We start from the raw sequence: 18,371 nt of genomic DNA on the forward strand, positions 1-18,371 counted from the left end.
CCAATGCCCCTGCAGCCTTTCAAAGATGCATGGAAGGAGTACTTGAAGGTTTGAGGGACAACTGTTGTTCGCCTTACTTAGACGACGTGCTTTGTTTTTCCAAAACATTTCACGACCACATTAATGACTTAAAAAATGTGTTCCACCGCCTGCGTGAGCATGGTGTAAAACTGCGACCCACGAAGTGTGAATTTTTTAAAGGACAAGTCAGGTATGTGGGCCGTCTCGTGAGTAGTGAAGGTGTCCAAATAGACCCCCGTGATCTTGAGGCAGTGCAGCATCTAAAGGACAGGGAGCCAAAAAATGTAGGAGAGGTCAGAGCACTCCTTGGGTTTCTTGGTTATTATCGATCCTTTATCCAGGATTTCTCGAGAATAGCCAGGCCCCTGTTTAAACTCATTGAAAACCATAGTGAGTCTAACAAAAACACCATCAATGGTAAAACTAAAAAGAACAAGCTAGGTAGCAGGGATAGTGGTCAGCTGTCTTCCAAAACCCCTGTTCAGTGGACACCAGAACATAGTGCGGTGGTATCACATCTGGTTGACATGTTGATGAGTCCACCGATTTTGGCTTATCCAGACTTTAACTTACCCTTTGTACTGCACACCGATGTGTCAAATGAAGGTTTAGGGGCCGTACTTTATCAGCAACAAGCAAACAAACTACGTGCCATTGCTTATGGGTCCAGGACACTCACACCTGCCGAGAAAAATTACCATCTCCACTCTGGTAAGTTAGAGTTTCTCGCATTAAAGTGGGCAGTCTGCGATAAATTTAGGGACTACCTCTATTATGCACCCACTTTTACTGTTTTTACGGATAACAACCCCCTTACCTATATTTTGAGCACAGCTAGGTTAAATGCAGTTGGCCATCGCTGGGTAGGTGAGTTAGCCGATTTTCATTTTACGATCAAATATAGGCCTGGCAAGTCAAACACTGACGCTGACACTCTGTCACGTTATCCTGTCCAACTCCCTGACCACTTGCAAGAGTATTCAGAAATGATGCCTCCAGAAGTGATCTCTGCTATATGGCAGGGGGACAAAGCAATGCAGAACAATGATGTGCCTTGGGTGGCTGCATTGCAGCAACACCCTAATGCTGAGGAAAAACCCGGAGACGGCATCCCGATTATCTCTCCAGAAAGCATTAGAGCAGCCCAGATGCAAGATGCTCCAATCTGGGAGGTGATAAGTTTAAAAAAAAGGGGATGGTCTCCCAACGAAAAAGACAAGACACATATGGATAAAGAAACGTGCAGGCTGGTTCATGAGTGGAAACGACTTAGACTCAACAATGGGATTTTGTACAGACAGACAGAACACCGAAAGCAGTTAGTTCTCCCTAGTGAGCTGAAGGCAACTGTACTAAAACATCTGCACAATGATATGGGCCATGTTGGTGCTGACAAGGTCATTCACTTAGCCAGAGAGAGGTTTTATTGGCCTTTCATGCAAAGGGAAATTGAAGACTACGTCATCCGCCAGTGTCAGTGCATAAAACAAAAGCGTCCAACCATCCCAGAGAGGGCACCAATGGGTTCAATAACCACCAGTTCCCCCTTTGAATTGGTCTCTGTTGACTACCTCCATCTTGAGCAGAGTAAAGGTGGATATGAATATATTTTGGTTTTAGTGGATCACTTTACCCGATTCGCCCAAGCCTACCCCACCAAAAATAAGTCAGGCCGAACAGCAGCAGAGAAGATCTTCAACGATTTTATTCCCCGCTTTGGGTACCCTGAACGGCTACATCATGATCAGGGCAGGGAGTTTGAGAACAACCTTTTCCAGAGACTCCAGCAGTTGACAGGGATAAGTCACTCCCGTACCACCCCATACCATCCACAGGGAAATCCGGTCGAACGTCTCAACAGAACCCTTCTTCAAATGCTCCGTACTCTACAAGAGAAAGAGAAGTCTGAGTGGAAGGAACATCTACCCCACATAGTTCATGCCTACAACTGCACGAGACATGAGGGAACAGGTTTTTCACCCTTCTTCCTTTTGTACGGTAGAACACCACGTTTGCCAGTTGATTTGCTCTTTGATCTAACACCTAAGGATGAGGCAAAGTCCAGACAAGAGTATTCTGACAAGTGGGCATCTCGCATGCAGCAGGCGTACCAAATCGCTTCAGAGAACAGTGAAAAAGGTTCAGCAAAAGGGAAGAACTATTATGATCGGCACGTCAGAGGCATGGTGCTTCAACCAGGAGACCGGGTACTTGTGAGGAACCTTTCAGAGAGAGGTGGTCCAGGCAAACTGAGGGCGTACTGGGAACCCAACATTCATCGTGTGGTTGAAAGACTTGGAGATGGTCCGGTATATAGACTCTGTTCTGAAAAAGGTGACCGAATTCTCCGTGTTCTGCACCGCAACCTTCTGTTGCCAGTTAATGATTTACCTTTGGAACCAAATGAGCAAATTCAGCATGTATCCAGAAAAAGACAAAAACAAAGAAATCAGCAAACAGAGAGAGACACAACTGGACAGGAGGTCGAACACTCTGATGAGGAAGAAGACTATTCATATTCCCTCAGGAGCATCCCCATGTATGACAGGAGGAGCGTCAGACTCCCATGCTCTCAGTCCAACCTGCATGGTGATCTCAGTGCTGCTGCTCCAGAATTTCAACCAGTGAGAAACCTGACGGAAAGAGTTCCGACGCAACAACAGAGAGAACCTGAGCTGGTCCAGGGAGAAATGGAGCTGATTCCAGAACCTGCTGAAGCCGTGGTGGAAATGCAGTTTGAGAGCACTGGCAACGACACGGAAGGAGATGAAAGTCAGAATGAACGCTTGGAAAACATTGTGCAGGTTACAGATCCAGTAGGGGAGGCATCGCCGCCGCTGAGACGATCCAATAGGGCAACAAAACCCAGAGAAATACTGACGTACGAACATCTGGGACAACCTTCTTTTCAACCCTGGAGGCCAGGTGCAAATCTGATGTTCGCCCGTGTCCCACACCCCATGTCTTGGTATCCGCCAGTATCTGAACCTTGTTACTACCCTACGCCTTTGTGGGCATACTAGAGTATTACTTAAACTACAGTGACCTTTGACTTTTACAGCATGACTTTTGACCCTTTAAGACTGTGCCTTACTGAGTTTTTTGTAGTCGATGTCCGGAGACATTTTTTTAAAGGAGGGGAGAGTGTAAGGAAGTTAAAAATGCATAAGTTTTATTTAAAACAGCCACCCCCTATTTTTAAAAACATATTTTCTACAATATGACTCTTGACTTTTAATGGTGTGCAGTTACACCGCTTGGTCAGAAGATGGCGACCGCGTGCTTGTAGGGCAGAAAGAGAATAAGAGATTGGGCCAAATCAGCGCGTCTCAGAAGTAAAATGGCGCTGGCTCGATAAAGATGTGAAAACTACGTCTCTCTCTCTTCATTCACCTACAGGTACAGTTTTACAATAGTGTATGCCTTTTACTAATCCATACTTTAAAGGAAATGGTTAGGAATCCGTTTAGTGAAGTTGTATGGTAGAGTTAGAACTAGGATAAACTTATATTTTGTTCAAAGTTAATAGTGTATGGCTGAGCGTGTCTACCGCCATTAGAGGGAGGAGAGCACGAGGTACCGTCAGTGTATCTTATAAAAAAGCTTTAGAATGGATAGTGTTTGACTTGATAATGTTATTGTGACTATGTTCAAAATGTTTGTCTATGTTAATAGAAGTATGTTTCAAATGTTAAGTGTATTAAACTACAGTACAGTGTTAAATGTTATATTAAAACAGTCTTTTAGAGACTGAAACCTTATGAATAGGTTGCAGCTTCAGGTGGTTTCAATAGTGTTTTATGTTTAAACAGTATAGAGTGTGTTTGTTGGATATTGTGTCAGCCGCAATAGACATATGTTGGTAGTATGTTAAGGGGAAAGTTTATTAGTTAAAGTATTTTTACTGTATTTGTCTATATTTTATAATTGTAATATTATTTAAGGTACATATTTTACTGTATTTGTCTATATTTTATAATTGGAATATTATTTAAGGTACATATTTTACTGTATTTGTCTATATTTTATAATTGGAATATTATTTAAGGTACATATTTTACTGTATTTGTCTATATGTTATAATTGGAATATTATTTAAGGTACATATTTTACTGTATTTGTCTATATGTTATAATTGTAATATTATTTGAAGTAATTTCTTTTTTTAATTGTCATTTATGTTTAATTTATTATTTTATAGTGAAAATGATGTTTTTCTACAAAGTGTGATACCGATTCAAGAAAATGTGTTTTGTTAGTCTCAGAAGTAAAATGGCGCTGGCTCGATAAAGATGTGAAAACTACGTCTCTCTCTCTTCATTCACCTACAGGTCCACAGTGCTCTTCAGCCTGTGTATCTCATGTGGCCGCTCAGATTCCCCTAGGTCTGACGCCGGTTACATCATCAGCCGAAGAATATGGCACTGGTTCTAAAACGCGACAACCAAAAATGATGTCATAGTCACACTTTAAAAGACAGGAGTTCTTTTTACTTGACAGTCACCTTGGATTATTTCCACTGCACACAGAGACTTTTACTGCTTGAGGTTTTTGTGCCAAATACATCATTGAAAATGGACAGAAAATCTCCCTACTCCAAGCCTCCTCAGAAGGGTATCAAAGTGAAACCAGCAGGTCAAAAACAGTCTGCTGCTGTTGTTGCTCCTAAAGTGGTTGTGAAGGCCTCAACCCCCAAGAAAGTACAAAGTAGCAGCCTCCAGGCTCAGAAGAAGAAAAATCATGCAAAGATCATCCAAGAAAAAAATGATTTAGAACGGAAGGATCTTCTAATTTCAGAAATGAAGGCCACTCTCGAGAAGATGGAGAGTGATTTAAAAATCCAGAAAGACCAGTGCAACCAACTGGTGGAGAATAATAAAATATTAGAGGAAACTCACTCCAATTATGTGAGCCAGTCCCAACAAAGCTTGGTGCAACTACAGACCAAGCTGGATAACGCTGAGAGAGAACTTCAGGCCAAAAATGCTAAAATAGCTGACCTGAAGGCCACCCTCACTCAAACAGAGGCTGAGAAGCAGACAGCTCATGTGATCATCCAAGAAAAAAATGATGATTTAGAACGGAAGGATCTTCTAATTTCAGAAATGAAGGCCTCTCTCGAGAAGATGGAGAGTGTATTAAAAATCCAGAAAGACCAGGGCAACCAACTGGTGGAGGAGAATAAAGTATTGAAGGAAAGTCACTCTAATAATGAGAGCCAGTCCCAACAAAACTTGGTGCAACTACAGACCAAGCTGGATAACGCTGAGAGAGAACTTCAGGCCAAAAATGCTAAAATAGCTGACCTGAAGGCCACCCTCACTCAAACAGAGGACCTCCTCACTCAAACACAGGACAAATTCAGTCGAACAGAGGATCTCCACACTCAAACACAGAACCTCCTCACTCAAATGGAGAAGGACCTCACTCAAACAAAGGACACCCTCACTCAAACAGAGGACAATTTAACTCAAACACAGAAATTCCTCACTCAAAATAAGTTTGAACTCACTCAAACACAGAGCTACTACCATCAATCACAGGACACAATACGGAGCATGATGCAGGAGAAGCAGGAGAAGGATTCTCAAGTGAAATCATTCTTGAAACGGTTCCGTCAGGTTCGTGGAGCAGAACGAATCTAAATAAACTAAACTAAATAAAGCCCAGTAAAACTCCGGAAAACAATAACAAGGAATAAATATTTGCTCCCTGGCAAAGATGGTCGCTCTAACATCAGGTACAATGATAAACTTGGTGATATTACAGCCTGTGCATGCAGTACGGGGCAGAATTTACTCCAATGACGCCTGCTCTGTTTGCCAACGTCCGTGTGCGTAATAAGTCCATGTGAAAGGTCCGCACGTTTATTCTATACCCACTGTGAAGCATGGGGGTGGAAACATTATGCTTTGGGGCTGCTTTTCTACAAAGAGGACAGGAGGACTGCTCTGTATTAAGGAAAGGATGAATGGGACCATGTATCGTGAGATGTTGGCTAAAAGCCTCCTTCCATCAGTGAGAGCAGTAAAGATGAAATGTTTTGCACCATTTTACAAATAAATTCTTTGAAAATCATGCATTTCTATTTCCTGAATTTTTCTCTCCACATTCTGTCTCTCACAGTTGAAGTGTACCTATGATGAAAATTACAGACCTTTCTCATCTTTTTAAGTGGGACAACTTGCACAATCAGTGGCTGCCAAAAACTCTTTTTTTGCCCCACTGTTCATTATTATGCTTTAAATCAGGGATGTCAAACATATAAAACCAGCTTGAGACACATAGCGTACATCTACCTATAAAAGCAAGGGGTGTGTGTGCGTGTGCGTGTGCGTGTGTGTGTGTGCGTGCGTGCGTGGGTGCGTGCGTGTGTGTGTGGAAAATATCTCCCCGATGCGTTGCGAGTTCGACCTGAAACTCGGTCGACGGGTTTCAAATACCCCGAGTGTGTGTATCTGTTATTTCTGTTATTTTGGAGTAATTTGGTCATTTCAAAATGTTTATTTTAATTTTATTTCACTTCTGGACGGCCCCGAAATGAAACCTATTCAGCTTTTGACCTCAGGGTGTCAGGGGGCGCTAGCGCACCATCTATATCTATTTCACTACACAGCTCCTCACCCGAGCAAGAGTCACGTGTGCGGCCACTCCTCCTCCACTTCCTCCTGTGCCATGCTATTGTTAGCTTCTCAAACACGGTAGCTCTCTGAATAGATCATTTGAAATCGTCAGCCACTGGTGAGTCTTTTGCAGACACTTTTCCCATTGTTTAAACCATGTAACTGTTGCTCAATAACGTGCTGTTTCACTAGAGTCAGTATTTAACTTGTTATGTCCCTAGTCTAGGGTAGGAACAAACACATTTCAAAGAAACACAGAGAATTGAATAAGGCAAAGGTCATTTATTGCCCAACAATTAACACAAAAACAGAAGCATAAACGTCAGGGTGAACCAAGGCCAAAATAATACATAAACTCCTATATAAGCCTGTACACAAAAACACTAGAAAACAGGAAATGAAATGGCAGCTCACCCCTACAGCTTCTTTACAAAATACAAACAATAATTCCAGGGCAGTTCAAACTCAAAACGCTGGTTAAACCAGGAACACTGAATACACACACACTTCACACAGCCAGATACACACTTGGTGGACAGCAAGCAAGGGAGAGTCACACAGCCACTACTGCTCTCCACCAGCTTCTGGGGTAGACAGTCCTTATGTAGGGCCACACCCTGGGGAGAACCAATCAGCATCCTTGGTGATGGCCACTCCCTGCTATCCTGCTCATTTGGATAGATATTAAATTGTGGAAGAGCTCTCACTCCTCCACCAACACAGTAAACACAATAAGGCACCAGCCGTAACAAACTCAACCCGTTCAATACTCCATCTGGAAAACTGCGGATCATGTGTGGTGCCGTGCATGGAAGCTAAGCTCTGACCACTCGATTCAAAGGGAAAACATGATTTTTGTTTTTTTTTAAAAAGACAGCCGAATGGTAGATAATACTTTAATTTACTTACTCACTCATGTAGTTAAGAGTTTTACGTTCTGTTTTGTGCAGTTTTGTTGTTTTCCTGATTGGCGCTACAATGTCTATGGAGTTTGGTTATCAGCGTCTCAAACATTTCACGGAGCACAAACATAGTATTTATTTATTTATAAAAAAATATACTAAATAAGTAAAGTAAAACCCAAAAAAATGCACAGAAAGACAATTGAAAGAATAAAAAATACACATGACTCCAAAAAATATACATTACAGAAAAATACAATGTCATCAGCCGAAAAATACAATGCACGAAGGAGATGGATGTAGACACACGCACACAGTATTTATAAGAAAAATATGCTAAATGTGTAAAATAAAACAAAAAACGAAACAATATTTATACAAAAAGTACACACAATTACAACAGAAATGCATAAAAATACACAAAATTAAATATTTATACAAAAAAATACACAAAAGAATCACATTACAATGGCAACAAAAAGCTATAATTATACAAAAACACAACAGAAAGATACACAAATACACATAATGACTCCAGAAAATATATATTACAGAAAATACACCAAACAAAAAAATTTAAAAGTGAGTTAAAAAAAACAACACACATTTATCATGTTCATGTCCCATAGAATTAAACCAGGGAAATCGCACATGATGTTTTATTTTGCACCCGCAAATAAACCCTTTATAACACTAGAGTACAGAGTATGTACACTTCTTTGTACATCCAATCTTCAAACATGTACTGCACCAGCTCCCGATGATGTCATCAGCCAAAGAATATGGCACTGGTTCTAAAACGCGACAACCAAAAATGATGTCATAGTCACACTTTAAAAGACAGGAGTTCTTTTTACTTGACAGTCACCTTGGATTATTTCCACTGCACACAGAGACTTTTACTGCTTGAGGTTTTTATGCCAAATACATCATTGAAAATGGACAGAAAATCTCCCTACTCCAAGCCTCCTCAGAAGGGTATCAAAGTGAAACCAGCAGGTCAAAAACAGTCTGCTGCTGTTGTTGCTCCTAAAGTGGTTGTGAAGGCCTCAACCCCCAAGAGAGTACAAAGTAGCAGCCTCCAGGCTCAGAAGAAGAAAAATCATGCAAAGATCATCCAAGAAAAAAATTATTTAGAAGGGAAGGATCTTCTAATTTCAGAAATGAAGGCCACTCTCGAGAAGATGGAGAGTGATTTAAAAATCCAGAAAGACCAGTGCAACCAACTGGTGGAGAATAATAAAATATTAGAGGAAACTCACTCCAATTATGTGAGCCAGTCCCAACAAAGCTTGGTGCAACTACAGACCAAGCTGGATAACGCTGAGAGAGAACTTCAGGCCAAAAATGCTAAAATAGCTGACCTGAAGGCCACCCTCACTCAAACAGAGGCTGAGAAGCAGACAGCTCATGTGATCATCCAAGAAAAAAATGATGATTTAGAACGGAAGGATCTTCTAATTTCAGAAATGAAGGCCTCTCTCGAGAAGATGGAGAGTGTATTAAAAATCCAGAAAGACCAGGGCAACCAACTGGTGGAGGAGAATAAAGTATTGAAGGAAAGTCACTCTAATAATGAGAGCCAGTCCCAACAAAACTTGGTGCAACTACAGACCAAGCTGGATAACGCTGAGAGAGAACTTCAGGCCAAAAATGCTAAAATAGCTGACCTGAAGGCCACCCTCACTCAAACAGAGGACCTCCTCACTCAAACACAGGACAAATTCAGTCGAACAGAGGATCTCCACACTCAAACACAGAACCTCCTCACTCAAATGGAGAAGGACCTCACTCAAACAAAGGACACCCTCACTCAAACAGAGGACAATTTAACTCAAACACAGAAATTCCTCACTCAAAATAAGTTTGAACTCACTCAAACACAGAGCTACTACCATCAATCACAGGACACAATACGGAGCATGATGCAGGAGAAGCAGGAGAAGGATTCTCAAGTGAAATCATTCTTGAAACGGTTCCGTCAGGTTCGTGGAGCAGAACGAATCTAAATAAACTAAACTAAATAAAGCCCAGTAAAACTCCGGAAAACAATAACAAGGAATAAATATTTGCTCCCTGGCAAAGATGGTCGCTCTAACATCAGGTACAATGATAAACTTGGTGATATTACAGCCTGTGCATGCAGTACGGGGCAGAATTTACTCCAATGACGCCTGCTCTGTTTGCCAACGTCCGTGTGCGTAATAAGTCCATGTGAAAGGTCCGCACGTTTATTCTATACCCACTGTGAAGCATGGGGGTGGAAACATTATGCTTTGGGGCTGCTTTTCTACAAAGAGGACAGGAGGACTGCTCTGTATTAAGGAAAGGATGAATGGGACCATGTATCGTGAGATGTTGGCTAAAAGCCTCCTTCCATCAGTGAGAGCAGTAAAGATGAAATGTTTTGCACCATTTTACAAATAAATTCTTTGAAAATCATGCATTTCTATTTCCTGAATTTTTCTCTCCACATTCTGTCTCTCACAGTTGAAGTGTACCTATGATGAAAATTACAGACCTTTCTCATCTTTTTAAGTGGGACAACTTGCACAATCAGTGGCTGCCAAAAACTCTTTTTTTGCCCCACTGTTCATTATTATGCTTTAAATCAGGGATGTCAAACATATAAAACCAGCTTGAGACACATAGCGTACATCTACCTATAAAAGCAAGGGGTGTGTGTGCGTGTGCGTGTGCGTGTGTGTGTGTGTGTGTGTGTGTGCGTGCGTGCGTGGGTGCGTGCGTGTGTGTGTGGAAAATATCTCCCCGATGCGTTGCGAGTTCGACCTGAAACTCGGTCGACGGGTTTCAAATACCCCGAGTGTGTGTATCTGTTATTTCTGTTATTTTGGAGTAATTTGGTCATTTCAAAATGTTTATTTTAATTTTATTTCACTTCTGGACGGCCCCCGAAATGAAACCTATTCAGCTTTTGACCTCAGGGTGTCAGGGGGCGCTAGCGCACCATCTATATCTATTTCACTACACAGCTCCTCACCCGAGCAAGAGTCACGTGTGCGGCCACTCCTCCTCCACTTCCTCCTGTGCCATGCTATTGTTAGCTTCTCAAACACGGTAGCTCTCTGAATAGATCATTTGAAATCGTCAGCCACTGGTGAGTCTTTTGCAGACACTTTTCCCATTGTTTAAACCATGTAACTGTTGCTCAATAACGTGCTGTTTCACTAGAGTCAGTATTTAACTTGTTATGTCCCTAGTCTAGGGTAGGAACAAACACATTTCAAAGAAACACAGAGAATTGAATAAGGCAAAGGTCATTTATTGCCCAACAATTAACACAAAAACAGAAGCATAAACGTCAGGGTGAACCAAGGCCAAAATAATACATAAACTCCTATATAAGCCTGTACACAAAAACACTAGAAAACAGGAAATGAAATGGCAGCTCACCCCTACAGCTTCTTTACAAAATACAAACAATAATTCCAGGGCAGTTCAAACTCAAAACGCTGGTTAAACCAGGAACACTGAATACACACACACTTCACACAGCCAGATACACACTTGGTGGACAGCAAGCAAGGGAGAGTCACACAGCCACTACTGCTCTCCACCAGCTTCTGGGGTAGACAGTCCTTATGTAGGGCCACACCCTGGGGAGAACCAATCAGCATCCTTGGTGATGGCCACTCCCTGCTATCCTGCTCATTTGGATAGATATTAAATTGTGGAAGAGCTCTCACTCCTCCACCAACACAGTAAACACAATAAGGCACCAGCCGTAACAAACTCAACCCGTTCAATACTCCATCTGGAAAACTGCGGATCATGTGTGGTGCCGTGCATGGAAGCTAAGCTCTGACCACTCGATTCAAAGGGAAAACATGATTTTTGTTTTTTTTTAAAAAGACAGCCGAATGGTAGATAATACTTTAATTTACTTACTCACTCATGTAGTTAAGAGTTTTACGTTCTGTTTTGTGCAGTTTTGTTGTTTTCCTGATTGGCGCTACAATGTCTATGGAGTTTGGTTATCAGCGTCTCAAACATTTCACGGAGCACAAACATAGTATTTATTTATTTATAAAAAAATATACTAAATAAGTAAAGTAAAACCCAAAAAAATGCACAGAAAGACAATTGAAAGAATAAAAAATACACATGACTCCAAAAAATATACATTACAGAAAAATACAATGTCATCAGCCGAAAAATACAATGCACGAAGGAGATGGATGTAGACACACGCACACAGTATTTATAAGAAAAATATGCTAAATGTGTAAAATAAAACAAAAAACGAAACAATATTTATACAAAAAGTACACACAATTACAACAGAAATGCATAAAAATACACAAAATTAAATATTTATACAAAAAAAATACACAAAAGAATCACATTACAATGGCAACAAAAAGCTATAATTATACAAAAACACAACAGAAAGATACACAAATACACATAATGACTCCAGAAAATATATATTACAGAAAAATACACCAAACAAAAAAATTTAAAAGTGAGTTAAAAAAAACAACACACATTTATCATGTTCATGTCCCATAGAATTAAACCAGGGAAATCGCACATGATGTTTTATTTTGCACCCGCAAATAAACCCTTTATAACACTAGAGTACAGAGTATGTACACTTCTTTGTACATCCAATCTTCAAACATGTACTGCACCAGCTCCCGATGATGTCATCAGCCAAAGAATATGGCACTGGTTCTAAAACGCGACAACCAAAAATGATGTCATAGTCACACTTTAAAAGACAGGAGTTCTTTTTACTTGACAGTCACCTTGGATTATTTCCACTGCACACAGAGACTTTTACTGCTTGAGGTTTTTGTGCCAAATACATCATTGAAAATGGACAGAAAATCTCCCTACTCCAAGCCTCCTCAGAAGGGTATCAAAGTGAAACCAGCAGGTCAAAAACAGTCTGCTGCTGTTGTTGCTCCTAAAGTGGTTGTGAAGGCCTCAACCCCCAAGAGAGTACAAAGTAGCAGCCTCCAGGCTCAGAAGAAGAAAAATCATGCAAAGATCATCCAAGAAAAAAATTATTTAGAAGGGAAGGATCTTCTAATTTCAGAAATGAAGGCCACTCTCGAGAAGATGGAGAGTGATTTAAAAATCCAGAAAGACCAGTGCAACCAACTGGTGGAGAATAATAAAATATTAGAGGAAACTCACTCCAATTATGTGAGCCAGTCCCAACAAAGCTTGGTGCAACTACAGACCAAGCTGGATAACGCTGAGAGAGAACTTCAGGCCAAAAATGCTAAAATAGCTGACCTGAAGGCCACCGTCACTCAAACAGAGGCTGAGAAGCAGACAGCTCATGTGATCATCCAAGAAAAAAATGATGATTTAGAACGGAAGGATCTTCTAATTTCAGAAATGAAGGCCTCTCTCGAGAAGATGGAGAGTGTATTAAAAATCCAGAAAGACCAGGGCAACCAACTGGTGGAGGAGAATAAAGTATTGAAGGAAAGTCACTCTAATAATGAGAGCCAGTCCCAACAAAACTTGGTGCAACTACAGACCAAGCTGGATAACGCTGAGAGAGAACTTCAGGCCAAAAATGCTAAAATAGCTGACCTGAAGGCCACCCTCACTCAAACAGAGGACCTCCTCACTCAAACACAGGACAAATTCAGTCGAACAGAGGATCTCCACACTCAAACACAGAACCTCCTCACTCAAATGGAGAAGGACCTCACTCAAACAAAGGACACCCTCACTCAAACAGAGGACAATTTAACTCAAACACAGAAATTCCTCACTCAAAATAAGTTTGAACTCACTCAAACACAGAGCTACTACCATCAATCACAGGACACAATACGGAGCATGATGCAGGAGAAGCAGGAGAAGGATTCTCAAGTGAAATCATTCTTGAAACGGTTCCGTCAGGTTCGTGGAGCAGAACGAATCTAAATAAACTAAACTAAATAAAGCCCAGTAAAACTCCGGAAAACAATAACAAGGAATAAATATTTGCTCCCTGGCAAAGATGGTCGCTCTAACATCAGGTACAATGATAAACTTGGTGATATTACAGCCTGTGCATGCAGTACGGGGCAGAATTTACTCCAATGACGCCTGCTCTGTTTGCCAACGTCCGTGTGCGTAATAAGTCCATATGAAAGGTCCGCACGTTTATTCTATACCCACTGTGAAGCATGGGGGTGGAAACATTATGCTTTGGGGCTGCTTTTCTACAAAGAGGACAGGAGGACTGCTCTGTATTAAGGAAAGGATGAATGGGACCATGTATCGTGAGATGTTGGCTAAAAGCCTCCTTCCATCAGTGAGAGCAGTAAAGATGAAATGTTTTGCACCATTTTACAAATAAATTCTTTGAAAATCATGCATTTCTATTTCCTGAATTTTTCTCTCCACATTCTGTCTCTCACAGTTGAAGTGTACCTATGATGAAAATTACAGACCTTTCTCATCTTTTTAAGTGGGACAACTTGCACAATCAGTGGCTGCCAAAAACTCTTTTTTTGCCCCACTGTTCATTATTATGCTTTAAATCAGGGATGTCAAACATATAAAACCAGCTTGAGACACATAGCGTACATCTACCTATAAAAGCAAGGGGTGTGTGTGCGTGTGCGTGTGCGTGTGCGTGTGTGTGTGTGTGTGTGTGTGTGTGTGTGTGTGTGTGTGTGCGTGCGTGTGTGTGTGGAAAATATCTCCCCGATGCGTTGCGAGTTCGACCTGAAACTCGGTCGACGGGTTTCAAATACCCCGAGTGTGTGTATCTGTTATTTCTGTTATTTTGGAGTAATTTGGTCATTTCAAAATGTTTATTTTAATTTTATTTCACTTCTGGACGGCCCCGAAATGAAACCTATTCAGCTTTTGACCTCAGGGTGTCAGGGGGCGCTAGCGCACCATCTATATCTATTTCACTACACAGCTCCTCACCCGAGCAAGAGTCACGTGTGCGGCCACTCCTCCTCCACTTCCTCCTGTGCCATGCTATTGTTAGCTTCTCAAACACGGTAGCTCTCTGAATAGATCATTTGAAATCGTCAGCCACTGGTGAGTCTTTTGCAGACACTTTTCCCATTGTTTAAACCATGTAACTGTTGCTCAATAACGTGCTGTTTCACTAGAGTCAGTATTTAACTTGTTATGTCCCTAGTCTAGGGTAGGAACAAACACATTTCAAAGAAACACAGAGAATTGAATAAGGCAAAGGTCATTTATTGCCCAACAATTAACACAAAAACAGAAGCATAAACGTCAGGGTGAACCAAGGCCAAAATAATACATAAACTCCTATATAAGCCTGTACACAAAAACACTAGAAAACAGGAAATGAAATGGCAGCTCACCCCTACAGCTTCTTTACAAAATACAAACAATAATTCCAGGGCAGTTCAAACTCAAAACGCTGGTTAAACCAGGAACACTGAATACACACACACTTCACACAGCCAGATACACACTTGGTGGACAGCAAGCAAGGGAGAGTCACACAGCCACTACTGCTCTCCACCAGCTTCTGGGGTAGACAGTCCTTATGTAGGGCCACACCCTGGGGAGAACCAATCAGCATCCTTGGTGATGGCCACTCCCTGCTATCCTGCTCATTTGGATAGATATTAAATTGTGGAAGAGCTCTCACTCCTCCACCAACACAGTAAACACAATAAGGCACCAGCCGTAACAAACTCAACCCGTTCAATACTCCATCTGGAAAACTGCGGATCATGTGTGGTGCCGTGCATGGAAGCTAAGCTCTGACCACTCGATTCAAAGGGAAAACATGATTTTTGTTTTTTTTTTTTAAAAAGACAGCCGAATGGTAGATAATACTTTAATTTACTTACTCACTCATGTAGTTAAGAGTTTTACGTTCTGTTTTGTGCAGTTTTGTTGTTTTCCTGATTGGCGCTACAATGTCTATGGAGTTTGGTTATCAGCGTCTCAAACATTTCACGGAGCACAAACATAGTATTTATTTATTTATAAAAAAATATACTAAATAAGTAAAGTAAAACCCAAAAAAATGCACAGAAAGACAATTGAAAGAATAAAAAATACACATGACTCCAAAAAATATACATTACAGAAAAATACAATGTCATCAGCCGAAAAATACAATGCACGAAGGAGATGGATGTAGACACACGCACACAGTATTTATAAGAAAAATATGTTAAATGTGTAAAATAAAACAAAAAACGAAACAATATTTATACAAAAAGTACACACAATTACAACAGAAATGCATAAAAATACACAAAATTAAATATTTATACAAAAAAAATACACAAAAGAATCACATTACAATGGCAACAAAAAGCTATAATTATACAAAAACACAACAGAAAGATACACAAATACACATAATGACTCCAGAAAATATATATTACAGAAAAATACACCAAACAAAAAAATTTAAAAGTGAGTTAAAAAAAACAACACACATTTATCATGTTCATGTCCCATAGAATTAAACCAGGGAAATCGCACATGATGTTTTATTTTGCACCCGCAAATAAACCCTTTATAACACTAGAGTACAGAGTATGTACACTTCTTTGTACATCCAATCTTCAAACATGTACTGCACCAGCTCCCGATGATGTCATCAGCCAAAGAATATGGCACTGGTTCTAAAACGCGACAACCAAAAATGATGTCATAGTCACACTTTAAAAGACAGGAGTTCTTTTTACTTGACAGTCACCTTGGATTATTTCCACTGCACACAGAGACTTTTACTGCTTGAGGTTTTTGTGCCAAATACATCATTGAAAATGGACAGAAAATCTCCCTACTCCAAGCCTCCTCAGAAGGGTATCAAAGTGAAACCAGCAGGTCAAAAACAGTCTGCTGCTGTTGTTGCTCCTAAAGTGGTTGTGAAGGCCTCAACCCCCAAGAGAGTACAAAGTAGCAGCCTCCAGGCTCAGAAGAAGAAAAATCATGCAAAGATCATCCAAGAAAAAAATTATTTAGAAGGGAAGGATCTTCTAATTTCAGAAATGAAGGCCACTCTCGAGAAGATGGAGAGTGATTTAAAAATCCAGAAAGACCAGTGCAACCAACTGGTGGAGAATAATAAAATATTAGAGGAAACTCACTCCAATTATGTGAGCCAGTCCCAACAAAGCTTGGTGCAACTACAGACCAAGCTGGATAACGCTGAGAGAGAACTTCAGGCCAAAAATGCTAAAATAGCTGACCTGAAGGCCACCGTCACTCAAACAGAGGCTGAGAAGCAGACAGCTCATGTGATCATCCAAGAAAAAAATGATGATTTAGAACGGAAGGATCTTCTAATTTCAGAAATGAAGGCCTCTCTCGAGAAGATGGAGAGTGTATTAAAAATCCAGAAAGACCAGGGCAACCAACTGGTGGAGGAGAATAAAGTATTGAAGGAAAGTCACTCTAATAATGAGAGCCAGTCCCAACAAAACTTGGTGCAACTACAGACCAAGCTGGATAACGCTGAGAGAGAACTTCAGGCCAAAAATGCTAAAATAGCTGACCTGAAGGCCACCCTCACTCAAACAGAGGACCTCCTCACTCAAACACAGGACAAATTCAGTCGAACAGAGGATCTCCACACTCAAACACAGAACCTCCTCACTCAAATGGAGAAGGACCTCACTCAAACAAAGGACACCCTCACTCAAACAGAGGACAATTTAACTCAAACACAGAAATTCCTCACTCAAAATAAGTTTGAACTCACTCAAACACAGAGTTACTACCATCAATCACAGGACACAATACGGAGCATGATGCAGGAGAAGCAGGAGAAGGATTCTCAAGTGAAATCATTCTTGAAACGGTTCCGTCAGGTTCGTGGAGCAGAACGAATCTAAATAAACTAAACTAAATAAAGCCCAGTAAAACTCCGGAAAACAATAACAAGGAATAAATATTTGCTCCCTGGCAAAGATGGTCGCTCTAACATCAGGTACAATGATAAACTTGGTGATATTACAGCCTGTGCATGCAGTACGGGGCAGAATTTACTCCAATGACGCCTGCTCTGTTTGCCAACGTCCGTGTGCGTAATAAGTCCATGTGAAAGGTCCGCACGTTTATTCTATACCCACTGTGAAGCATGGGGGTGGAAACATTATGCTTTGGGGCTGCTTTTCTACAAAGAGGACAGGAGGACTGCTCTGTATTAAGGAAAGGATGAATGGGACCATGTATCGTGAGATGTTGGCTAAAAGCCTCCTTCCATCAGTGAGAGCAGTAAAGATGAAATGTTTTGCACCATTTTACAAATAAATTCTTTGAAAATCATGCATTTCTATTTCCTGAATTTTTCTCTCCACATTCTGTCTCTCACAGTTGAAGTGTACCTATGATGAAAATTACAGACCTTTCTCATCTTTTTAAGTGGGACAACTTGCACAATCAGTGGCTGCCAAAAACTCTTTTTTTGCCCCACTGTTCATTATTATGCTTTAAATCAGGGATGTCAAACATATAAAACCAGCTTGAGACACATAGCGTACATCTACCTATAAAAGCAAGGGGTGTGTGTGCGTGTGCGTGTGCGTGTGCGTGTGTGTGTGTGTGTGTGTGTGTGTGTGCGTGCGTGGGTGCGTGCGTGTGTGTGTGGAAAATATCTCCCCGATGCGTTGCGAGTTCGACCTGAAACTCGGTCGACGGGTTTCAAATACCCCGAGTGTGTGTATCTGTTATTTCTGTTATTTTGGAGTAATTTGGTCATTTCAAAATGTTTATTTTAATTTTATTTCACTTCTGGACGGCCCCGAAATGAAACCTATTCAGCTTTTGACCTCAGGGTGTCAGGGGGCGCTAGCGCACCATCTATATCTATTTCACTACACAGCTCCTCACC

General features: G+C 40.9%; 2 protein-coding genes across 2 annotated transcripts; both read left to right on the forward strand.

The window, feature by feature from the left end:
* Positions 1-12,232: 12,232 nt before the first annotated feature.
* Positions 12,233-13,747, forward strand: LOC114461149 (putative leucine-rich repeat-containing protein DDB_G0290503). Its single transcript, XM_028443006.1, has 2 exons — positions 12,233-12,820; positions 13,127-13,747. Exons 1-2 carry the CDS (start codon positions 12,389-12,391, stop codon positions 13,457-13,459), a joined length of 765 nt encoding a protein of 254 aa, XP_028298807.1. The 5' UTR covers positions 12,233-12,388; the 3' UTR covers positions 13,460-13,747.
* A 2,391-nt stretch (positions 13,748-16,138) lies between these two features.
* Positions 16,139-17,806, forward strand: LOC114461087 (putative leucine-rich repeat-containing protein DDB_G0290503). Its single transcript, XM_028442929.1, has 2 exons — positions 16,139-16,734; positions 17,041-17,806. Exons 1-2 carry the CDS (start codon positions 16,303-16,305, stop codon positions 17,371-17,373), a joined length of 765 nt encoding a protein of 254 aa, XP_028298730.1. The 5' UTR covers positions 16,139-16,302; the 3' UTR covers positions 17,374-17,806.
* The last annotated feature ends 565 nt before the right edge of the window (positions 17,807-18,371 follow it).

The sequence above is a fragment of the Gouania willdenowi genome, chromosome 3 (assembly GCF_900634775.1).
Source record: "Gouania willdenowi chromosome 3, fGouWil2.1, whole genome shotgun sequence".
NCBI classification, from domain to species: domain Eukaryota; kingdom Metazoa; phylum Chordata; class Actinopteri; order Blenniiformes; family Gobiesocidae; genus Gouania; species Gouania willdenowi.